This window comes from Sprattus sprattus (genome assembly GCF_963457725.1).
Source record: "Sprattus sprattus genome assembly, chromosome: 5".
NCBI classification, from domain to species: domain Eukaryota; kingdom Metazoa; phylum Chordata; class Actinopteri; order Clupeiformes; family Clupeidae; genus Sprattus; species Sprattus sprattus.
Window position 1 is genome coordinate 25,684,952 of NC_137924.1, and position 26,005 is coordinate 25,710,956.

Consider the following 26,005-nt stretch of genomic DNA (forward strand, 5'->3'; position numbering starts at 1 on the left):
GCCGTGGGTGGAGTAATGCTCAGAGCAAGATGTTGGCATATCTTTAAAGAATGTGGATGACAAGGAAGTGTTGTCTTAATATTCTAGTACATTTTAGAGATGAAAAATGTTCCTTGTTCACACCTGCACAGACACAAGCTAAATTGAACGTACCCTACCTGCCCCACCCCTCAGGCAGTCCCCTCGCAATGCTAATATGAATGATAATAGCATTACAGCACGTATTCAACCATTTAAACCATACCAACCTAATCCTGACTTGTTAACATATGAATCAGTTTTGTAGGTGCAGCGCACAGTAACCTCAGTATTACAGTATCTTGGGGAACATTAATGACATGTTTAAAATACAGGTGTAGTCTTCATAAATGTTCTTCAGGCAAGCGGGAGTGCCCTCATGTCAATTCTGAGAGCATTTTAAAAGCAGTTTCACAAGGTGAATTCCGCAGGAAAGTGCAGGACAGTGATTTAATGCAGACTACTGTATATGTATATACTGTTCCGGTGTAAGGGGACTTTAACCTGAATTATCTGTTCTACATTTGTTAAGATACTTCCTGGCACTCATTTTAGATGTTAATGCCAGACCGCTACTTCACCTTTTATTTCACCTATTCCTAGCACTGGGACTCGTTAATGCCTTTTCACCTACCCCTAGCACTGTTCTATAGAACTTGTTACTATGCCTTCTCTTTAGAGGTGAGGTATGACCTTTATGAACTCAGAGATATAAGCTGGGGTAAAAATGCTTGTCAAAAATGTGCTGGACTCCTATTGTCTTTCTGCAGTAGGTGTGGTAGACTGTATGTGACTTTTGTATTGAAGTGTGGTGTTTCACACACCTCAGCACATTCTTTATGTTATCTTCTGTTGGATGAGTTAGCATAATGACATGGGAAGTCCCCTTTTCTTTAAAGATGTTTCCTTGTTCTTGTAAATCAACGTGGTTTCTTATATGTGAACGTGTCAGAACATATTTGATGACACACCTACACTGTCCAACGGATGAATACATCCAAAGCGGGTTTCGCTGACTGCATGTTGTTGTGAGGATCATTAGCATATTATTTTTGTATAGGCTAACGTAAATATTTGATCTGGGCTATAAAACTATAGCCTCAACGTCTTATTTTTGTTTTGGCAGATAGGCTATACGCCTTTCAGGACATGTTTGTCTGAACACTGAACATCACACTGAAATAAATCGATGTTATCTCACAACTCACACCAAGGTTGTACGTTTTTTTTTCTCCAAGAAAGGTAAATACATGACTAGAAATCCCTATAGGCTACGTGTATCTATAGCCTATAGGCTACCTACTGTATATAAAGTACCCCGCCAATGAACATACCAGCTTGAAATATTAGGAAGTGTACTGCCTACATAACCTCCCCTATTCGTACACTACAGAAGAGAAAGCACATCAAAATACACATCATAAAGGGAGGGGCCAAGCACTGACATAAGCAAACCGGGAAGGAACGAGTGTAGCATTTTGGGCCGAGGGCGAATCAGACGCAGAGGAAGGGGAAGAACGCAAAACGCATGCGAAGTTGCTGTAAAGAAGTTGCAGGTATAGTCGCTTTACACGTGATAAATGAATTAAAAGATAACGTACTTATTCATTTTATGGAATACATCAATTTAAACTATTCAATAAGTGAGTGGTAAACCCATAGGAGGAATATAATATAATATAATTGTTGCTGTTGTCAACTTGTTTGTGAAGACCTTAGAAAATAATTTAACTTTAATCCAGGTGGACTGGTATGTCAACTGGAAAACTATAGTTCTAGATTATAAAACAGTTTGAGATGGTTATGACTGCTATTGAAATGGATTGGCCATGCGTTGAAATAATTTTAGAACGTTGCCTATAGGCTACACACAAACAGACAGACTGCGTTTGTCGTCTTTCTAGTTAACCTCAGCTCCTTCCTTTGTGGCTGTTTTGTGTGGTGTCATCATCATCTATTCTCAATGCTGTCAGTTTGATGCAGTCATTTAAATGGTTTTGTGTTTTATACCTTTGAATAAGTATTTGACCTGTTTGCTGTTGTATTGTTTCTGTTGGGAGCTATGTTTATGTCACATTTCATAATTTAAAATAAATAAATTATAATTCACATTTTTAATTTTGAAACACAATGCAACATTACAATGACATAGGTATTCAAGGTGCTCTACAAATACCATATCACACAAGGGCATTGTATGTGACTGATTGTTTTCTAAATGTTTGGCCTGCCTTTCAGAATGACTCAATGGAAACAAATTCAGCAGTTAGACATCAAGTTCCTGGAGCAGATTGACTACTTCTATGATGACACCTTCCCGATGGAGGCTCGACAGGTGTTGGCCAACTGGATCGAAGGGCAAGACTGGTATGTAATCTGTGACAATATAAGATGCACTTTCTCACCTGAGAAAGCTTTTGAAACATGACAAAATAGGGTGTGACTACCCGACAAGTTACAGCAACTGGAGGTTGCATCAAATGGAGAATGCTTTAAATGGAGGATGCACTGTAAATATGCAAACAATGTCACATTTTGTTACTGTAACAATATTCTGTTTTTGCATTGGCTCTTTGGTGGTATCTTTGTTGTGGTATACAGTATGTTGTGAAACACATAAATCAATTACATCTGTACCAGCAGTAAGTGAGCTGGTCTGAAATAGCAAGGGGCTCTGGCACAACTCCAGTGAACTTGTCTGAGGGCAAAAAAATATTCAGTTTCAATATTCTTTGAAATTGTTAACGTTAGCACAATTTCTAAAAGCTCATACAGTAAAAATCCGGAATTCTTCCATCCCAAATCTCCCATCTCCAGGGAAGCTGCCGCCGACCACGAGTCAATGGCCAACGTGCTGTTCAACAACCTGCTGATGCAGCTGGACCGACACTGTTCCCAGGAGCCCAACTTCCTCCTCCGGCACAACCTCAAGAGAATCACACACCAGCTTCAGGTCATTAACCAACCAGCACCATCAACCTTTACAACACAGGGATTAACCTTTATCATACCTCAGTTTTTTGTTTAAACCGTTGACAACTCCTTTGCTTATCTGAGGTTGAGTATAGAAAGCCCTTAAGGGTGCGTGCTGCTGTCATGTCATTCAAATAAATGCAACCTCCCTAGATAAGAAGTTGTTCTCACTCACTCATGAGTATTTCCTGATGAGGACTGTTGATAGGGAAGTGAAAGATGACAAAAAAAAAAGACAGCAGGTTATATAAAAGACACATTGATTACTTTCTAAGCTGCTTCGCGGTGAAACACCTTTGTCAGGCCACTGACTAACTTGAGAGGACTTCTGTGAAAATACACTTCAGCAGAAGAAGAGTGGCTTGTGGTTGCAGCCTCCGGTGTTGTTTGGAGTGTAATGTTTGCGTGGATAGGAAACCATTTCGCCACAGAATACAGAGGTGCCTCTAACTTTGACAGTCTGCTTAGCCTCACAGATAATTAAGCTGCAGTGACATTATCATAATAGATTTCAATGTTCCACTCGGGCACAAAGACAGGCACACAGACAAAGAAAACATGTCTAGTTTCCAAACCAAGATTTAAAAAAAAGAAGAAAAATCAGTTTAGTCCTACTAAGCAAGCATATGTTGGAGGAGTAAGTCGTTTAGGAGTAGGAGGAGTCCGTTGTTTAACTTAGTCAAAAACAGACCAGCAGTACACAACGACAGAGTCAAAAACCGACGAGCCGTACACAACCATAGACTCTAAAATTCCCTTCTAGAGTGGGAGCCGGGGATGAGAGCTCAGCATCCCCATGAAAACAGCCCCAGAAAGAACCACAGCACATACAGTACATATGAGTCATCATGATCATGATCTGGACTTTTTCGTATGTTGGTTGGTGGTTGTGTGGGCAGGAGAATTTCTCCCTTGAGAAACTCAGAGGAGCCCAAGAGACAATGAAATGTCAGGGCTTTTGCTTGATAGGTTGATGCTGAGGGACTTGCATGGGCCAGCAGTGGAGGGGGTGTTGTGCTGAAAGATGCCAACAGGATGCGGGGTGGACTTATACAAAAAAAAGATGAATTGATATCAGGATATATCATCTTTTACTCAGATGGAATTTAGGTTGCAACTTGTTCTAGTTTCGCTTTGAGTCAGGTCATTGAAAAAGATAATCCCTCAGTCAGTATGGTAAGCAGTATGTGTCTACTTTACAGTAAAAACATTATCTTTCTCATCAATATAACTGTAAATGTTTAAAGTATTTATTTATAGCACTGATAGCATGATTGACACCAACCAGTAGTTTTAGTTTAATCCACTTGTCTGTGTAGTTTTTCCCCCACTTCTGGTGTTTAAACTAAAAAGAAAAAAGAGAAAGCACTATAATCGTTGATGACAGTCACAGCCTGTCTGCATCTCTGGACCCTTTTCCTGCCGCATAACCACACTCACTTTTAGTAAGTCATACATAGCCACACCTAGAACTGAGGTCTCTCTGCCTTCTCTGTCTTCTAGATGAAATACAAGAGCAACCATGTCCAAGTGGCTGGGATCATCTCCAGTTGTCTGAGAGAGGAGAGGAGGATCATCGCTTTAGCCAGCATACAGGAACAGGTACAAATTAATTTAAATAAATACATTTAAAAAGGTTAAAAAAACCTGAAAGCTATATTCAAGGCACGTAGAAGGTCATCAAGTCATCAAGAGCATGGCTAGAGGAGAAGCAGTATGTTTCAGCCTGCACTGGCTTTCATAAGGGCATATAGGAACAGGGACAGGTTTGTGCACTGGGTCTTCATAAGGGCATAGGAGAGGCAGTATGTTTCAGCCTGCACTGGGTCTTCATAAGGGCATATAGGAACAGGGACAGGTTTGCACATCGGTCTTCATTAGCGCATATAGGAGCAGGGACAGGTTTGCACTGGGTCTTCATAAGGGCATAGGAGAGGCAGTATGTTTCAGCCTGCACTGGGTCTTCATAAGGGCATATAGGAACAGGGACAGGTTTGCACATCGGTCTTCATAAGGGCATATAGGAACAGGGACAGGTTTGCACATCGGTCTTCATTAGCGCATATAGGAGCAGGGACAGGTTTGCACTGGGTCTTCATAAGGGCATAGGAGAGGCAGTATGTTTCAGCCTGCACTGGGTCTTCATAAGGGCATATAGGAACAGGGACAGGTTTGCACATCGGTCTTCATAAGGGCATATAGGAACAGGGACAGGTTTGCACATCGGTCTTCATTAGCGCATATAGGAGCAGGGACAGGTTTGCACTGGGTCTTCATAAGGGCATAGGAGAGGCAGTATGTTTCAGCCTGCACTGGGTCTTCATAAGGGCATGTAGGAACAGGGACAGGTTTGCACATCGGTCTTCATAAGGGCATATAGGGGGAGGGACAGGTTTGCACTGGGTCTTCATAAGGGGATATAGGAATAGGAACAGCTTTGCCTTGGCTCTTTTAACCGGGCTACACTCCCACTACTCAAACACGTGGCCAGCCTATGGGTCAAGGAAAGAAAAAGATATTTACTCTTTCTCATATTGGGTGTATTAGAAAGGCCTTATGAATGGGCCCTACATGCTAGTACCTAATTTTGATTTAGTATTGACTTTGGCATGTTTATTGATTTTTATTAAAGTTTCTAACTTTAGGCCATTTTAAGCCTTCTTTCAGTCCACTTTGGTCCATTTACATTTACATTCTCTCTGACATCATCTGATGGTTGGATTGGTGTTAATCTGGAGACATAAAGCCAGAGCAGGTGCCATTGGTATTAATCTGGAGACATAAAGCCAGAGCAGGTGTTTTTGGTGTTAATCTGGAGACATAAGGCCAGAGCAGGTGCTATTGGTGTTAATCTGGAGACATAAGGCCAGAGCAGGTGCTATTGGTGTTAATCTGGAGACATAAGGCCAGAGCAGGTGCTATTGGTGTTAATCTGGAGACATAAGGCCAGAGCGGGTGCTATTGGTGTTAATCATATGGTCAGAGCAGGTGCTATTGGTGTTAATCATATGGTCAGAGCAGGTGCTATTGGTGTTAATCATAAGGCCAGAGCAGGTGCTATTGGTGTTAATCATAAGGCCAGAGCAGGTGCTATTGTTTGAATGCAGCCATACACCAACTGCTTACATAACACCAGTGAGTCTCGTTCTCCCTTTATTGCACAAAAGCAATCATAGATCCAACACAAACCACAGTTTGTGGCTCACAATGCTGTCTAGATATCTTTAGAGAGAAAAAAATAACTGAGCTGCTGTGCACCAGTTTACTGTAATAAGGAAGAAGGCGTCTTTTTGTTGGTGTTATTTCCTGTAGCCTGCTAGACTAGACTCTTAGCTGGCCGGAAACAGACACTTTTGCTGTCACTTAGCCAGTGAGGTACAAATTGCTGGCCTGTGGGCCACAGCTCGGGGGCTGGAACCTTTGATAGCTGACCTTTGACCTTTATCACAGCACAAGCATTCTGATGTTGATTCAAGGGTCTGCAGCAGTAATTTTAATTATCTATGCATAACCACTGCAACAGAGGTACAAATCTTTTTTTCAAAAGGATATGGGATGTAAAATATATATATTATATATGAATTTAATACAAAGTATAGTTCTAATTATTTAGTATAATTTAGAGTTTTGCTTACACTTTATATTATAGGGAGTGTCATGTCAGTTTAGTATCATTAGTTTCATTAATGTCTTCATTTTTGTCTTGTCAACAACAGGGGCCCTTGGAAAAGTCGATGCAGAGTTCTGAAGCGTTTGAAAGGCAGAAGAACCTGGACAACAGAGTGGCTGTGATTCGGAGTAGTGTACAGGTACTGTGGACGCCCCAACATAGAGTGGCTGTGATTCGGAGTAGTGTACAGGCACTGTGGCCGCCCCAACATAGAGTGGCTGTGATTCAGAGTAGTGTACAGGTACTGTGGCCGCCCCAACATAAAGTGGTTGTGATTCAGAGTAGTGTACAGGTACTCTGGCTGCCCCAAAATAGAGTGGTTGTGATTCGGAGTAGTGTACAGGTACTGTGGCTTCCACAAAATAGATCCGCAGATGTACACTGCAAACAAGGAAACTGTTGAAAGGGAATCATATTTTTTCCTCTTTGTCGCAAACAGATGATGGACCAGGCAGTGAAGTACCTGGAGGACATGCAAGATGACTTTGATTTTCGCTATAAAACTCTCCAGTCACGAGGTTGGTAGATCAAACTTTTCAAATGATTATTGGTTCTTAGAAGACCACCTGACAGAGCTAAAGAACAATCCAAAACATTTAGTGAAGGTAGAGGCAGAGTTCGTAATTCGATTTGTGATTTGTTGATATTTGAGCTCAACAACCAATGAAATTGCACCCCTCCCATCCATGCTCCCAAAGCAATGTGCTGATTGTCTGGAATTGTTTATGGCTTCGCCCAAGCCACCGTGTTTTTTACCCATTTATTGCAGCAGGACTGGAACACTGGATTTATTTAAGGACACACATTGAATGGACAGCTAGAGGACTGTCGAAGAATTTGCTAAATATATTAGAAAGCGTTTTGAAATACAATTGCAGACTGTACCTTTAAATCTTCAACTGAAGCGAATAGAATAAATAGCCTGTTGTAATTGCAGCTCTATAACTCAAGGCAAAAGAAAAAATAAAGACAAAATACTTAAGAGTGAAAAACAATAAAAGATAAAAAATATAAATATTTAAAAGAAAGTACAGAGTACATTTAATAGAAACAAAATTAAAAGGAAGTACAAATTACTGAAATATAATAATAATTGGAACACTGTGTGTTTATCTCATTCAGTAGGAGAGCCAGATATATCTGTGTAACTATGGCAGTCAGTGGTAGTCAGTGTTGTTGTTCTGTAGAATTTGGCCCAATGGCATCATGAAGAGACTGAACAGAAGTGGTCCAAGACCTGATCCCTGGGGGGTTTCCGCATGTCATAGCTACCCTGTCAGATTCATAATTGCCAACGGTGACAAAGTAACTCTGACCTCCTAAATAAGACCTGAACCAATTAAAGACTGCTCTAGAAAGAACCACCCAATTTTCCAACCTGTCCAACAGTATATTATGTTCTACAGTGTCGTAGGCAGCACAGAGTTTTAGAAAAAGCATAACTGATATTTTATTTGAATCAGTATTCAGTCATATATCATTTAACACTTTTATATATTTCCATACCGTGGTAAGGTCTGAAGCCTGATTGACGTTTGTCAAATTGACCCCTTGAGTTCAAAAAATTGATGAGTTAATTGAAAACAACTATCTCAATGATCTTAGTAGAAAAAAGATAAAGAAGTAGAAACAAGAAGAAACAGGAAATACATTAAAAGTAAAAATAGTGACATTTTGAGGCAATCTTATTGTTTATTAACATTGTCAAATGCTGTAGCAAACGTGTAGTAGATAAGAAGTCGTTGTGGTTGGGTAGAGGCTGTGCGTGTCTCCACAGATTCAGAGAGGAACTCGCAGTGCACAAAACAGGAGGTGGCCTTGCTCCAGGAGATCCTCAACCGCCTGGACTTCAAAAGAAAGGCAAGTGCAGCTCTCTCTCCAATAAACGCCCTGATGCTTTTTACTACAGTTTCCACCGCCACCACGCCCCGTCCCCCTGCACACATATTCTGCCTTCAGACTATTTCGATTGACGTGAATGTTTTGAACCGGCTCAAACCCCGTCGGCCCATTGGATTTCCCCAGTATCCCCGATGGCCAGTCTGCCCCGGGCCTCAAACCACTGCATGTTTCAGTGTTCCTCCTCAGGGACCTGTTTGTTTATGTCTCATCAGGTTATGGTCAATGTCATCTCGACCAGGTTAAGGCAAATAGGTTTGGGTTCTTACACAGGCTCTTGGCCAATTTAGACAAAAATGTCAAGATTTTAAGGGTATTGTTGTGATATCCTTACATGAGAAGTGATAATGAGAAGTGAAAGTGATGTTTGAGTAAATGCCCAGGCAGAAAGGAGGCACTTGAAGACTTGAACCAGGTCCCCCACCAGGTCCTCCTCAGCATTCAGAACTGCCTTCTCGTAAGGGGTTATGATGTCTGTCCAGAGATAACCACAACAGTATACAAAGTGCTTTGCTGGAACAAAATGTGGTAATATGCATAGAATATAATATTCAACTTTAAATAAATGAACATGAGAAGGTAAAGTAAAACAAAAATGAGGTACAATAATTATAAAAGGGTAAAATTAATAAAGATTAATCATGTATTGTGGTCCCAGAGGGTAGTGCTGACATACAGAGCTTTACTTCATACAGATTTTTTTAAATAATGGAATATAGATGACATATATGGGGGAGAATCAAGAGACACATCTCATCTGTATGCATGATTTATGTCCATAATTATGAGAAGCATCCTACCTTTAATGAGTAATGAGTGGGTGAGTAATAAGTGAGTAATGAGTCATCACTGGGTGTGTTTATGTCCATTAAACACTGGGTTGTGGTTGTGGTGCTCTTGCCCTTTAGGCCTCATCCTGATTACCACTGACCTCTTTTCCACATTTACAGTACTTCTCTTGGATTTTGTCACTCCATAACAACCAGACACATGTTTGGTGTTTACGTTTGTTCAAATTTTCCCCCACCTCTGGGCGGTAACGCCATATGACCTTCACAATGGAACAAATGTGTTCCACTGTTTTGGTTTGCCCTCAGAACTAGTGGTCTGCGTGTGGCTTTCAACATCGAATGAGATTAAAATGCCCTCTGACAAAAGAGGCACATTTAGCAGATTTGGAAAAGAGTTTTGAAGAGCTGACCTTTCTCTTCTCTGTGCAGGAAATCCTGTCTAAGATGACCGATGTCATCAAGGAGATCAACGACATGATGAGCACACAGCTGAACCTGGAGCTCATGGATTGGAAACGACGGCAGCAGATCGCCTGTATAGGAGGCCCAGTTCTCACTGGAATGGACCAGCTACAGAACTGGTACGGCCGGACCTCCATGGACCACCACAATGTGAAAGCCACTTGTGTTACTCTGACCCACTACACAGGTTTTCAAGGTTGCAAGTTTAGTGAGCAGAAGTACTAACTATATATTTGAATTTATTACTACATTATTACTACTTATTACTACTTTATACTACTACTACTACTTTGAATTACTACGACTACAATTACTGCTACTACTACTACTGCTACTTCTACTACAAGTTCACTTGACACAGTGAAAGCATAACCATAAAAGGCCTCAGAATAGATATGTTTAATTTAATTGGATTTGGATGAATGATGCCTTAGTCACATATGGTGCATCTACGTAATTGTGGGATCTCTGATTGGTAGCTGCTCAGAATGCTCCTCCCTCCCCTCCCTTTGAGTCGTCTGCTCAGCCAATCACCTGCGTGCAAACCTGGCAGGAAAAATCTCTGTGGGGAATATCTCAATGATGCTATTAATGCTGTAAAATAAGAAGTGCTTATTGAGGCCATTGGGAGATGTTAGGATGTTTTGGAGCTCGTATCAAACTAAATCTTATAGCCTGTTTTACCTCAATTCATTTCTCTTCTCAGCCCTGCTGAAATTCATGAATGTTAACCATTTTCACAGTGTTAAAAATGTAATTGAAATTTTGTGCTTTCTTTTTTCCCCTCTCGATAGGTTCACAGTGACCGCTCAGAGCTTGTTTCAGATCAAGCGGCAACTGGACAAACTGGGTGAACTCATCCACAAAGTTACCTACGAGAGCGACCCCATCCCCTTACAGAGCCCGCAGATGGAGGAGCAGGTCAAATTCCTCATCTATCACCTCATCAAAAGGTGCAGTGTACACATTCCAAAATGGTTTGGGGGAATAGCAATGAATGATAGAATAACAAATTGATAATTGTGGGTGGATAGAAGTGATTTAATTTCTATTATAACACGGGTAGATGGAATTATAACAAGGGTAGATGGAATCCACCATTCTGAGAGTGACTTCCGGGGTGTGCTATATTCAACGATATAGTAACTGTACGACCTGTTTTCATCTACCTGAGCGTTCCATATCAGTGCGCACTCCAAAAAAAATATCTAACCAAGGTGGCGACGTTTTGTGGGGAATGTAGTGGGGAATGTTTCATGTGAATTAAGCTATCTACACGACTTTTTATATGTCTACATTGACTCGGTTAGTTGTTTCTGTGCTACACGAATGTTGCAGGGTATTGTAAGTCTTAACTGAAAGTCTCGAATATTATTTGTAGGTGACTGCTAACGCGTAGACCAAAGACCCATTGAAACACACGTAGCTCTCACACGCGAGTTAGTGGCGATATCCAAATCAATATAAACAAATATTAACAAAGTTGAAAGTGTCCCATTGTAGTTTTTGTTATTTTAATGGCAACTTTATAAAATGAGCAATGTGAATGACTTAAATGGTGCAAGATCAATGTCGATCTCCTAGCTAATCATCAACAAACTTTTTGTGCTAGGTTAACAGACGTGAAGTTCCCAATGCTATTTGACTGTTGCATAGCAACAGCCACACAAAGGGGAACTATTTTCTCCTGGCTACTGAAATGCGATACACAATGTTTGGTGGCTAGAACTTTTTTGTGCTGAAAGGCAGCTTACTGTTTATAATTTAATTTTACTTAATATTTATAAAGTCGCTGGCAACCGTGTTATAAAAGCAATAAGGTACTCGAGGCAGTACGGTATCGTCAATAATGTACTTGTTCGAGGGTTTGCCGGCCCTCCGCTGCGTGTCAGGCAACAACACCCTCGAACAAGTACATTATTGACGATACAGTACTTCCTCTCGAACCTTATTGCTTAAACATTAGCTTGGTTATTGCAAAGTGTTGTAGCGCTGCTCATTACGCAACAAATCAAGAGCAAATATTCAATCCGCAGTTTTTTCAGGGAGTTTCCCATCTGCATTTTTCCTTCATTCATGGAACACTAAAACGCCTACATGCTCCAACAGTTGCTTTTGATTGATTTAGCAACTTTGGGAGATTTTATTTTATATATGTAATTGAATTTAATTTAATTTTATTAGTTGCTCTACTTCCTGCCCCATGTTTGACTGGCACTGAAAGGTTATGTCCCCAAACATGAAGAAATTTCACTGCTCAGGCCGATCTATATTTAGAGGCCCTCATCACCGATCGACAGTGACACAGTTTCATTTTGCTGGCGTCTCTTTGTTGTTTAGCAGAAAGGCAGAAAAGTGAGACCCATGGGTGGGGCCCTCTAATCTTGTGAAAATAAGATATGTGAGCAACTTCTTGTTTGTTTTCAGAAAGAGACTCAGCCCAAGCTTTTGTTCACATGCAGTTTTTTGGACAGCCTCTCACCCGATACCTGTGTGCATGCCAAACTGTTTGATGTCATTGACACAAACGTGGCCAACATTCTCATTTAGATTGTTACCTACTCACAGAATATTATGCCAATGTGACACTGACAGAATAGCAAACCTATGGAGAAAAAAAACCTCTGCCTCACCAAGCAATGATTATCATGTCTGTGTGCAGTTCCTTTGTGGTGGAAAAGCAACCCTGCATGCCTACCCACCCACAGAAGCCACTAATCATCAAAACGCAAGTGCAGTTCACCACCAAGGTCAGGTAGGCGATGCCCCACTTAACACCACACACTCCTCTCACACACAGCTTTCTCTTTCTGAATCACTTCTGTGGGACATTTTTTTCCAAGTGTTTCAGTCGGTGGTGCTTTATAGTTTCCTTTGACTCACGTATGGCATAGATTATTGGTGAAACTACCTGAGGTGGACTACCAGCTGAAAGTGAAGACCACGTTTGACAGGTGAGTGTCTCAGCCATTCATTGAAAAGTGTATCATACTCAGTGGTGTAGTGGTCCCGGGAGAAGTGGGTATACTCTTAATTTTTCTTCAGCAGCCCTTACAGCACAGGATAAACGCCCTGTTTTGAGAAGTGGGTATACGCAATGCTGACTGAAAAATAAGTGGGTAAACTCCGTATACCTGCGTATACCCTGGACTACACCACTGATCATACTACACATACAGTGTGGAAGCATTTATTCACTCCCCCCCTGACCTGTTTTTTCCTACAGTGAAGTGAGTCACACTCACACATCACATGTAAATGTAACCTCATACCCTTATTGATTCAGTAAAGGCTGTATTGCGATATGCCTAGTGATAGTTGTTCACCACAGTGTGTAAAAACACATGTGAGAAGAAATACACCACAAGTTTCATGTTTTTGTTTTTATTTTCTCTTTTGTGTGCAGGGATCCGCCGCCAGGCAAAATGTGAGTATCTGAGGCTTCCTGTTGTTTTCTAGGCCAGTTCCGTTGAACAGGTCACACAGGGGCACCACGAAAAAGACACAACAACAACGATGTAACACAGAGTTAGCGGTCTACAAACACAGCACGGAAATCGCAACATAATTTCCAATTCACACTGTTGCTCTCTGAATAAGTATTACGGTGTAATTTTCTGCGCTCTCATTTCCCCCTTTTCAGGAATAGGCAGTTTTTCATCCTGACCCAAAACACAAAAGTGATGGATGTGGAGGAGTCCTCCAATGGTTGCCTCTCAGTAGAGTTCAGACATCTGGTAATTATAACCTGACTTTAATATTCACCATAGCTACAGTCAGTAGAGTTCAGACACCTGGTAATCCTAACCTGACTTTAATATTCACTATAGTTACATGCAGTAGAGTTCAGACACCTGGTCATCCTAACCTGACTTTAATATTTAAACCAGTACCTTAACTACGCAGGACTTTTACTTGTAATGGAGTATTATTACATTACTGTATTGGTACTTTAACTTGTAAGTAAAGGATCTAGATATTTCTTCCAGATTCTACTGGTTAAACTGGGTAGAAAACATGTTTTAATAATTGTGGGGGTTACTGCAAGTGAAAATGAATATGCCATGAAATGACCATTTTTTTTTAACTACTTTAATCCCTTCTCTTCATACAGCAACTGAAGGAAAAGAAGTTTAATGGCACCAAAGGAAATGAGGTAGGACATTCCCATACAGTTTGGTTTGAGATTAGTTCAATGAAACCTTAGCTTGCCATGTTTTCAATCATATACATACATACTAAACTGCATGGCATGATCATTTCTAAAAATAGGAATTTCTCATGCATTAACTTCTTAAGTTAGGTATGTTTATTTATATGCATCTGTCAGTCAGTCCATCTTCCGATATTCCCCTTCTCTCTTCAAAGCCCCGCTCTGGTGAAAGTCAATTGTTTTAAATATATGATACATATATCATGGGCAAAATAAACGGTCAACGCCATGACTGAGCATTTCCACTTTGAAACTGCAGTATACCAACGACTCAGAAACACAGAACCAAACAGCCTGGGTTTCATGTCACAAACCTAAGGAACCAATCTCGTTAAGTTGCCTGTCAGGAGGGAGGCGTTTCAAACCGTTTTTCTCTAACGGCACAACTAGATGTTTATAATTTCAATCTAGAGTTGGTGATCGGGACCAAAGTGTATCTGACATTAGCTACACATTATAAGCTGTCTGATATCGTAGTCAAGCCAAAGGTTGAGAGAAAGAGCCAGGGTTAATTTGCATATTAACAGAACCACAAATACTAAGTGAGGCAAAGGTGTAGAGATTCATCCAGGCCATTTAAAAACAATGCACACACATATATATATATATGTATATGAATATGTCATTTTGAGGAACTGAGATGGGTTTTTAGGGGTTTAATCTCTAACTACATGCAAACACTAAACAGTAGAGGGCGATATTATACAATTTGCCAAAGGGAAACCACATTCACGGATTATGATCAATTGTGAGGATTTATATGTCCTGTTTACCTTTCGAGTGACATAGTCGTTTCTTACATGGACACTTTTCTCACGAAACACAAGGAAAGAAAGATGATAAAGAGAGAGCTAGGAGAGATCAAGCTTTTGTGCAATCACAGCATGCATTCTTTTCTTCATCCACCGAATGGATATAAGGCCAGGTCCAGGTGTTTCTGATGATGCGTTGTGTTGTTAAATATTAAATCCACAAAAAAACTTTTGTTAAAATACTTAGTAGTGTATGTATGTGTGCCTGTATGCGTAAATGTGTGTGTGTGTGTGTGTGTTTGTGTGTGTGTGTGTGTGTGTGTGTGTAAAAGTGTGTGTGTGTTTGTGTGTAAATGTGTGTGTTTGTGTGTGCATGTATACCACGTTCTCTCTGAGGATGTAGAGTTGGGACGGTTCAGCCACTGTGTGTGTGAATGTGTGTGTGTGGTTGCGTGTGTGTCTGTATTTGTCTCTCTGTTGACGTGTGTGAATTTGTGTGTGTGTGTGTGTGTGTGTGTTCTTTCAACAGGGCCCCCTCACAGTGACTGAAGAACTTCACATGATCACCTTTGAAGCCCAGTTCACTCTGCAAGGAATGCCCATCGACCTGATGGTCAGTCCCGGCACAGAGTGTCACTGACCATTGTATCTTTCTGTTTAAGCATTTCTAACACAAGCCAGCTCACACCACTATGATTAATAAAAGATGCATGCGAATGCATGACAATTCACCTTTTTAACCTTTACAGAGATAAGACATAGTCTAGACTCTAGAACTCAAACTGATTTTAAACTCATCTCCCTCTCTCTCTCTCTTTCTCCCTATCCCTCTCTCTCTCATTCTGTCTCTCTCTCTCTCTTTCTCCCTCTTCCTCTCTCGTTCTGTCTCTCTCTTTCTCCCTCTCCCTCTCTCGTTCTGTCTCTCTATCTCTTTTTCTCCCTCTCTGTCTCTCCCTCTCTCATTCTGTGTCTCTCTCTCTTTCTCCCTCTCCCTCTCTCGTTCTGTCTCTCCCATCAGATATGCTCTCTGCCTCTGGTGGTCATCTCTAACGTGAGCCAGCTCCCTGCTGGGTGGGCGTCTGTCATGTGGTATAACCTGCTGACTGATGAACCAGAGGTATTCAAAAAGCACACAATACACAACTGAAGACAGCCAAACTGCAAGCACACACACACACACACACACACACACACACACACACACACACACACACACACACACACACACACACACACACACACACACACAACCACACACACACACCCACACCCAGACACACACACACACACGCACAGATGAGAACACATGGCAAACAGTTTGCAGATTCCACACATTACTTTACAAAAGTTCACTGATGACTGCATTGTTCTCTCTCTCTCTCTTTCTCTCTCTTGCTCTTTCTCCCTCTCTCTCTCACTCCCTCCCTCTCTCTCTCTCTCTCGCTGTGTTTCTTCACCTTCCCTAGAGCATGTTGTTCTTCAGTAACCCTCCGCGGGCCACATGGAGCCAGCTCTCAGAGGTGCTCAGTTGGCAGTTCTCCTCCTTCGCAGGGCGTGGCCTCAACAAAGAGCAGCTGAGTATGCTTGGTGAAAAACTCCTAGGTGAGCCTTACCTCTGCACAACTACACAGGTAGAAGTGTGGTAGCTACAGTGCATTGACTAGGTCTGCAATGGTATAGACATGTCCTTTCCCTGGTATTCGATGAATGCCACCTTATAATACCGCAGACAAACCCCCTGTGTTTAATTTTATATTATAGCACATATATATATACATATATATGGGCCATTCTACCGAATTCGTGTAATATGCAGTCCCTCAACAATAAAAACTATTTACAAAACAATTAGGTATTTAGGCATAGATATTTAATTAGAAAATGTTATGGTCTATATAAACCCAATGCATTACATGAGATAGTGATAAGCTAAATATATACAAAATCATCATTTATAGGGTACTTTCTTTTGGGAAGTAGCTGTCCCCAACCCTGACATCTAAATTTCAATGCCTTTAAATAACACTTTTCAATTTTTTTAGATTTTTTTCAATGATTTAATTTCAAAGATCTTTATGATTGGGTTGAAACAGAACTTGGAATATTTAGATTTATTGTGGGTTTAATTTTTAAATCAATTTTCTATACTCAAAAAATCATGTCCCTAGTTTTCATGTCACTACCGAAACACAAGAGTTTTAGTCCATTGGCTGAGCCTGTGTTTTAGCCACGACTCTACATTTTTGACCATGCAGTGACACTGCATCTCTGTCCCTCATGGTTGAATGGTAAGTAGCTAAATCCCATAGTTTTTATATAAATGTGTTCCAAAGTCTGAAAATCGACGTGTAACCTTAAGAATTGTCACTACCGAAACGCATGTTTTCTTCAATTAAGTAAACCTTTTGGGGTTTCATGGAAAATCTTATGTTTGTATGTGTGTTCACCTCTTCAAAGATGTGTTTGAAAGCCGTGTGCTTGCTAGAATTCTTTATTTATGCTTAAAATTAGCTAGAATTGTCACTACCGAAACAGTCACTACCGAAACATATGGTAGTGACCTGATGATTTCAGTAGTGACAAAATGAAATGGTAAGTAGTTCAATCCGATAATTTTTTTAATAAATGTGTTGTGTGGACTAAAGGGCGGCCCAGAGCACCTTTTGGAAGATTTTGGGAGAGAAATGAACATCTATCCAACAGTGCAGTCACTACCGAAACACTGGATGTCACTACCGAAACAGTGCAGCACTACCGAAACACAGGATGTTTTGTAAAAAATTAAGTATATTGAGTAATCAACTAAAATGTTATGATACTGATTGGATTAATGTATGTTCAATTTCATCAATCAACAACTCTGGAATCAATATGATCAGTATTTTGCATTTTACAAAGAAATATTGCACTTAGATTTTGATGAATTGTATAAATTGAACTTGAAAATTTGGTAAAAAATTCATTTTTATGGATTTCATTGTGAAAACCTTCAAGAAATATTTGTAAAAATACTCTTCAGAGAAGGGAAGGAAACACAATCTGAACAGGTCAATAATAATACTTTTTTACTATAGTTAATGTGATGTTTCGGTAGTGACAATTTTTGGAAGAGGAAAAACATTCCAACACATTCTGAAAATACAATATAAAAATTGACTGTTCTTTTACTAGATAAGTGTACTTTAGATATGGTACAATATACATACGGACAAAGTTTTGGGAATAAAACATAAAAAAAAACAAAATATTTCCGACCTGACTTTGCACCAATTCGGTAGAATGGCCCATATATATATATATATGTATATAAACTATATTATATAAGATTAAAATTACTTCCTCCAAGGAGGTGATGTTTTCAGTGCGGTTTGTCCGTCTGTGTGTAATAACTATCAGCCTGATTTTAATTAAACTTGGAAGAAAGGTGTAGCACGAGCCAAGGAAGTGCCTATTAAATTACAAAGCGAATCCGAATCATAGAACAGTGAACAGTCAAACCACATGAGGATGGAGGCTAAGGGGGGGGGGGGGGGGGGGGTGTTCTGTTAGGATGGCAATGGCGGAGAGGAGCTTAACACAGTGGTACACTTCCTAGTACCACAATATGGCGATGATGATGCGGTTGTAGTTGCAGCCCTAGCTCTAACTATTTTGTGTGCCTATTTAGTGTACTCGGTGTACCAGTGTGCCTACTAATTAAAGGTCTATTTGGGTTTTAAGCTACCTCTAATACACTACTTGAAAATTATGCTAGCAGGTCAGGTTGCTATGAAGTCTCTCAGTGGTCTTTTGTATTTTCATTAATCTGTTCATGACTGTTCAGTCCTGTACAGTAAACTAAAACAATAATTTCAATACCTTAAATTATGTTTTTATATTATATATAATTATATATTTTATATTATTGTCCTTATATAATATATATATATATATATATATATATATATATACATACAGTATGTTCAGCTAAACACAAACTATTGGGATGTTGACCAAGTAACTTCAACATTTATGTTCTTTATCTGTGCTGCCCTAGTTTCTTTTAAAAGTAGCACCGGACTGATTGTTTTTTCCCTACTCACATAGTGATGACATGGCAGACAGGTTTCTGTCTAAAATGTCATGTTTGGGCGTGCTGAAAGTATGAGGGACATTCCCGACAAACGGATGCATCATCCAAGTCTAAAGAAAACATACACACACTAACAGATGGACATGATAAGCTAATAAAAAGTGTTGATTTCGTATAATTCACAAACTTTAAATTAGTGGATCACTGATTTAATTTCCCACCAAACAAACTTAACACGACCTAATTAGGACAGATGGGGTCTAGAATTGGTCGACATTTAGTAGCATAAGCTATCAGGGACAGGAAGGGGTGTGTGGAAACAAAACACCCTCTGTTCCACTGACTGATAATTCGCACCTTTGGGCAGGAATGGCGATGACATCTTATGTCAAATGTGGTTTTTCACGTGGTGACGCGATTCATAATAATAGTTGTGTAGGGCTTCTACACAACCTCATAACGCAGTCATGTCTATTTATAAATAGTTATGTTGTCCTCAGCGTCAGCCGACAGTTGCTGTAATGCATTATGAATACGTAATAAACATTTATAAGTGTGTTTATAATGCTTTATGGATATTGGGGTTAAGTAAAGTGTTAACAAGTGTTTCATGCTTCCACCTCAAGGCCAGCAGCCTGTACACAATGACTGCCAGGTGTCCTGGTCCAAGTTCTGCAAGGTAAGCCCTCCGCTAGTTCTAAGTGGGTGATTTCGGCCTTTTGTCATACTTTTTACTAGCCTGGATACCAGCCTGAACTCCGCCCACAAAATTTTTGGTCTGGGAGATTCAGTCTGGAGTCGAGTTAGTTGGGAGGGTTTAAACGGCCCCGAAAAGTGATATGACCATTCAAATTGTAAGGGCGGGCTTTATACGTTGTTGGACAGATATAGATAGAATACCGGTATACATCGAACAAAGATGGCGCCGTCTCGGAAGCTTAGTGGGACATATTTTATATGATTTAAGCTATCTACACGACTTTTATATGTCTACATTGACTCGGTTAGTTGTGTATGCGCAAAACGAGTGTTGCCCAGGATTATAGGTCTTAACTGAAGCACTCTAGAGCATTATTGATAGGTTATGCTAACGCGTAGAAAAAAAAACATTCAAACGAATGGTAGCTTCTAGCCTTGAGTGCTAATTAAGTAACGTGAGCAGGCATATCTCAACAGATATGACAGCGCATTCATTTTGAAAGAGGAACAGAGAAACGCGATCAAGGCATTTATCGGTTGAAAAGATGTTTTTGCCGTCCTTCCTACGGGATCAGGTAAAAGTTTAATCTATCAGATGGAAATACTACGTTGCTCTGATTGGTTCTAGGTATCCAATTCAGCGAAGAGGAATTTTCTTTCCTGGTTCGTTGAAACACGCCCCATAATCACAGCCCAATAGTCCGGTCTCAGACTCATATTCTGACTAGAATTATGAGTATGACATCGTCAGGCTAACTTTTTACTACACACACCTCAATACGGCTTCATAATGAACACGGTAACATTTAAAACAGCAATGCTTAAGAATAGATTGTCTCGGATTGAGCTGATGTGTTTAAGGAGTTAAGAATTAACATATTTAAAAAAAATAATGACTGACTTGTCTATTAATGTTGCCATGATATGCAGTCAGTCTTGTGGCAACATGTTTGCCTTTGACGTGATCCTTTTCAAAGCATATAGAAAACAGTCAAGCCACAAGCTAAATGAGGATGGCAGCACTGTCAGATAAAAGCTGTTAGGATGGCAAAGGGCGGAGATGAGCTCAACACAGCCGTACACATCCTAGTTCCTAGTACCGCGATATGGCGGTGATGCGGTTGTTTTTGCAGCCCTAGCTCTCAAGCTGTTGCAGCCCTCTCAATCATCATGATTACAATCGTTTTTTTCTTTAAATGTTCTTATGTTGTTATGTGGAGTTAGTTTCATTGCTATAAGGTCATCATTTTGTATATCCTACCTTAGTTTGTGAAGCACTTTGTGTATAATGCTTGATTTGTGCAATATTATGCTCTTATTTTGAAGGGAGTCGTCATAACACACTGTTTGTTATTTTGTTTTCTTATCAAGGAAAATATTCCTGGGAAGCCTTTTAGCTTCTGGATATGGCAGGATTCCATTTTAGATCTAATTAAGAAGCACTTGCTTCCTGTGTGGATTGATGGGTGAGGCGCACCCCCAGAACACGTGCACACACAAACACACACACACACCCATGCATTCACACATATAGACACAGACACAGACACACATATACATGCACGTACAAACACACACACACACCCATGCAATCACACATATAGACACACACACAGACACATGCACGTACAAACACACACACACACACACACACCCATGAAGTCAGACATATAGACACAGACACAGACACAGACACATGCACGTACAAACACACACACACACATCCATGAAGTCACACATATAGACAGACACAGACACATGCACGTACAAACACACACATACACCCATGCACTCACACATATAAACACACACACAGACACATGCACAACACAATTGTACACAGTTATAGAGAATACTGCTTATTCTTAGGACAGTGCTTTATTTACTTTTTGAAGTTATTTTCCTTACTGATGCATTAGAATCTTTCATCATGTACTGTATGTAATCAAAATCACACTGTTATCTGTTGCAAACACTTCCTTAATTTGTCTTTGCTAAATGAAACTTTCCTGTTGTGTGACCAAAATGGCTTGGGTTTGGTTATCACAGCAACATCATGGGCTTTGTGAGCAAGGAGACGGAACGCGCCCTTCTGAGGGAGAGAGAGTCCGGAACCTTCTTACTGCGCTTCAGCGAGAGCCACCTGGGAGGGATCACCTTTACCTGGGTGGAGCAGGCAGACAATGGTGAGTGAGTGAGAGCTGAGGATCCTCGGCTGAAGGGTAGAAGCACCAGACACCAGACTGGTGTGTGACCCTCGTTACAAAATCATTGCGTGTGTGCGTGCGTTCATGCATGTGTGGGGAGAGGGGAGACCTGTCAGTGTAATATCTGGGCATGGTGAAGTCCACACAGTCTTTCTATTCGAGGCGAAATGGTGGACAGCGACAGTCTCATATCATTCTCTTGCCCTGTACTTATTCTTCAAGTACGCAAACATAAATGCTCTCACACAGGTAGTTTGAAAGTTGGAAATTCGGTCTGGCAACTTATCCAGAACTTAAGTTATATGAAAAGCACGCAACATCTGTTGCATGTACTCAATAAGCTTGGCATTCAAGAAAACATAATGCGTCTCCATATGCCGAAATAGTTTCGACGGCTTCATAGCTTCAGTAATGCTGAACATACGAAACACAGTGGTACCTCCTCTCCGGCTATCATCACTGTAAATCCGTATTTGATGTCTTCCTCATTGTTTTTTCTTTTTCTTTGTTGGCTTTGTTTCCCTGTATCCTGTGAAGGTGTACCTTTGTCGTGGCAGCCTGTCTCTTTCCTCACTAAACACCGATCCATTGGTGCTTCTGACCAGCTTACTCCAGGGTAGAACGAAATGTTAGCTAATGACAGTAGATAACTTCAGTCGTTCACCAAAAGTTTAACTTTTCGACTAAACTTCAAAAGTACTCGTAGGCTATGCACGCGAGACTGTACATTATGAATAATCCGGTATGGCGTGACGTTACGAACGCAATGCATTAACATCAGCAAAGCACAGGCTACTATAGACTGGATAGGTGCAAGGCTACATTCTGTCAGCGTGAATCTCCTTTATATTATTTTAGACATATTTTTCTTATTTCAGACATTTTCAAGAGTAATCTGGAAATGTGTTGAAATATCAAAGCAAATATATTTTTTTTGTGTGTATTAATCAGATGCTGCCTCTCAGTTCTTGTGGTTCTCTTGGTTCTCCCCCTAGGGGAGGCTAAATTCATCTCAGTGGAACCCTACACCAAGAACCGGCTCTCCGCTCTTCCATTTGCCGATATCATCCGGGACTACAAGGTTATCGCGGACGGCATTGTGCCTGAGAACCCACTGAAGTTCCTGTATCCTGATATACCCAAAGACGAGGCCTTCGGGAAACATTATAACAGTCAGCAGAGCAAAGGCAAGATTCACAGTGAGCGGTTTTGTCAGGAATAATTTCTTGTCGGCAAACACTACATTACACCTATTTAATTATTTGCAGATAATTAGTTTCCTAACTATTTCCAACACAGTCAGTTCACACCTAGAGAGTTTGTACTAGTGGGTATTGCACCCTGTAACATGCTTCATTGTCTTTCTTCCAACAGTCTTTCCATACTTTCCCATGTCTCTGATTCCAATCTCCACTCTGTGAGTACACATGGTTTTATTTCACGAAACAGAGAGAGAGAATGTGAGAGTGATGGAGATAATTTCTGTGTTTTACCCATTGTAAAAAGTTCGTCAACCCCACATAAAAATAACAGTACTGTCTCTTAAGAAGATCGGACTATACCTCAGCACTCAGGAGTGTCTCTAACTCTTTTAGGAGGAAAGAAGTTAGTCTCTAACTCCTACAAACAATCAAAAAATCATACAATGGAGCGTCTCAAACTTCAGTCAATTGAATGACTCTCTTCCACATAAATCACACAATGGCGCGTACAAAACTTCAGTCAATTGATTGACTCGATACCATATCAATCACACAAATGAGTGTCTAACTTTTGTCAATTAAGTTAAAGAGTCCAAATTCACACAACAAGGTTTGCGACTCTTAAAAGACAAAAGTCAAACATATAGTGAACTACCTCAATTAAACGTCAATACAGCAGCCATCATGGTCTAGGCATATCCTGTCACTCATTTTTTAATCCATTGTCTTTTAATCCATGAATCATCTTCCCTTATTCGTATTATTCATGTACGTTATTGTTTGAATAACGGCTTTTTAATCCGTTGTCATTTAATACATGAATAATTTTTACATATTCGTAAGGTTCTTGCACGTCCTTGTTTGCACTCTAACCCCTCCTTGTGTTTGCGTTCTTTATTGGTTGATTGGTCTGTGCAGACCCAACGTGACGCCACTCCAGTGCTCCTCCCCGGACCCTCCCATGAGCCCTGGCATGTTTCATGTCCTCAGCCAGCAACTGAGCCCCTTCGAGATGGCCGCTGTAAGTTCTCAGTGCTTAGACCGCGGGTTTCCGCTGATAGATTCATTTTCTGGCCTATCAGGTCACATCAACGCCTCTGTGATGAACCTTATTATACCCCAGTGATGAAATATACTTTTTTAGTTTAGATTTATTGTTGGGCTTTGTGCCTTTAATCAGATAGGACAGTGAAGGTAGACAGGAAATGAGCTGGAGAGAGATTGGGAGTGGGACCGGGACATGACCTCGAGTCGGATTTGAACCCAGGTCCCCATGGGAGTTCAGACCAATTCATGTTCAGGACTGTTGTTTGCGCCACAGCTCCTCCGAAACCTACTGTATGGGGAAAAACCCCTGAAATATCTAAACAAAGCACAAAAAGGTAAGGAAATTTGTGTTTGGTAGATTATTTCTTTGTTGTAACAATGCTCCTTGGCAATACATCTTATACCGTTGGAAAGCCTGTTTATTTACCTTTTAAATTGTTAAATGTTCAATATGTCTTATTTCTTCAAACCTCAATCATCCAATCCACCACACACCAAACAAAAGCAACAGCAAAATAAGCTGTTTAGTAGTGGCAGAGAAGATCAGGCACATTTTTCATGGGCGCAACCCACATACTCAGCTCTGCTGCTCATCCCCCAAATGCATGTTCCTTACGAATGTGGTACAATTTAATAGCTAAGTAAACAGGCTTTCCAACGATATAAGATTTATTGCCAAGAAGAATTGTTACAACAAATAAATAATCTAACAAACACAAATGTCCTTACTTTTTGTGCTATGTTTAGATGATACCATGAAGATGCTGTATTATTTTTATTTCACTTAGAGCTTGTAAAAATGACTTAAACCAGATGCTTACCCTGACACAGGCCCATTCTTGTTTCTCATTGGAGCTGGCAGACTTACAGGTCTGTCTGGATTAGAAAATATTGTGTGACTGTAGTTTAGCACTCCTGCGTTTGTTTTCAGTAAAATCCTCTTGTCTTTGGTTGCAGTGAATTACTCTTTGTATTCTCCCCTAAGGTCAGCTCCCTAACCCTTAGCGCATATTTCAAAACATTTCCCTGAAGTGATAATGAACCCTGGCCAAAGATATGCGTCCACAAGGGAATTGAATTTTATAATATTATAAACTCTTGATTTTTTTCAGATCAGTTCACCATAGCCCTGGCAGTGGAGGAATTCAGAGAAATGTTCAGATGAGATCTCAACAAAGTCTTTGTATTTCTGATGGATGGACTGAATGCTAGCATGACAGACATTTCTCCTGTGATTGTGAAAGGCGTGCTTTGCCTGAAGCGCAACCTCTCATGTCCAGTATGTCATCAACTAATTATGAAAGGCTTTGATTGTAAATACACAAAGTGGAATGTGACATGCCATGGTAAGAAGAGATTTATGTGAAATTCAGGAAGAAAAACAACAAGGAAAAGAGAGAAAGTGTTGCAATGAGCTTAACAAGCATCAGGGTGCTCACATTCTAGCGTCACAAAGAAAAACAGTTGATTTTGGCTCGTTTATTTGTTTCACTTCTGGATAACTGGCTGGTTCGTGCTACATTTAACTTATTCTTTAGTATTGCAAACAAATCGAGCTTAACTAAAACAAAAAGCCATGATACACACAATTCTTATTTCGTTTCCCGTATGTTTTCCCCTTAGTTACTATAAGCAATTACAAAAGGCTACAACCAGGTACATATTATTTGAGCATTTTATATTTAGAATAGCTGTGTTGACGTTCTCACATATGTGGACTTTGTACCTGTCTATAAGATGGTGTTTATTTTCTTCTATACTTGGTCTTTTTAAGTAATTCAGTTGCTTAATTTAAGCATTTATGTCAGCTTTTAAATTTTGACTAGTATGAAAACTGTTTTTTTTTATCCTACCTCTGGTGTTCTACCTGCCAATCATCTCATAAATAAATCAGATGATTTGTCTGTAATTTTTCAATAAAATGATCAAACAACAATATGCCTCACACATCAATATCTGGATATTCCTCTTCGAGCAGCTTCAGGCTAAGCAATAATGGC

The 26,005-nt window shown here is 40.2% G+C and overlaps 1 protein-coding gene across 1 annotated transcript; it reads left to right on the forward strand.

Annotated features, from left to right (window-relative positions):
* Positions 1-2,257: 2,257 nt before the first annotated feature.
* Positions 2,258-24,084, forward strand: stat4 (signal transducer and activator of transcription 4; the record flags this gene model as incomplete). Its single annotated transcript, XM_080839732.1, has 22 exons — positions 2,258-2,385; positions 2,836-2,971; positions 4,495-4,593; positions 6,708-6,800; positions 7,101-7,179; positions 8,439-8,521; positions 9,781-9,932; positions 10,608-10,766; positions 12,476-12,568; positions 12,708-12,767; positions 13,220-13,240; positions 13,457-13,550; positions 13,928-13,969; positions 15,308-15,391; positions 15,797-15,895; positions 16,245-16,380; positions 19,477-19,529; positions 20,921-21,015; positions 21,599-21,735; positions 22,752-22,955; positions 23,131-23,173; positions 23,877-24,084. The coding sequence occupies 22 exons, from the start codon at positions 2,258-2,260 to the stop codon at positions 24,082-24,084; spliced, it is 2,298 nt and encodes a 765-aa protein (XP_080695858.1).
* Positions 24,085-26,005: the final 1,921 nt, after the last annotated feature.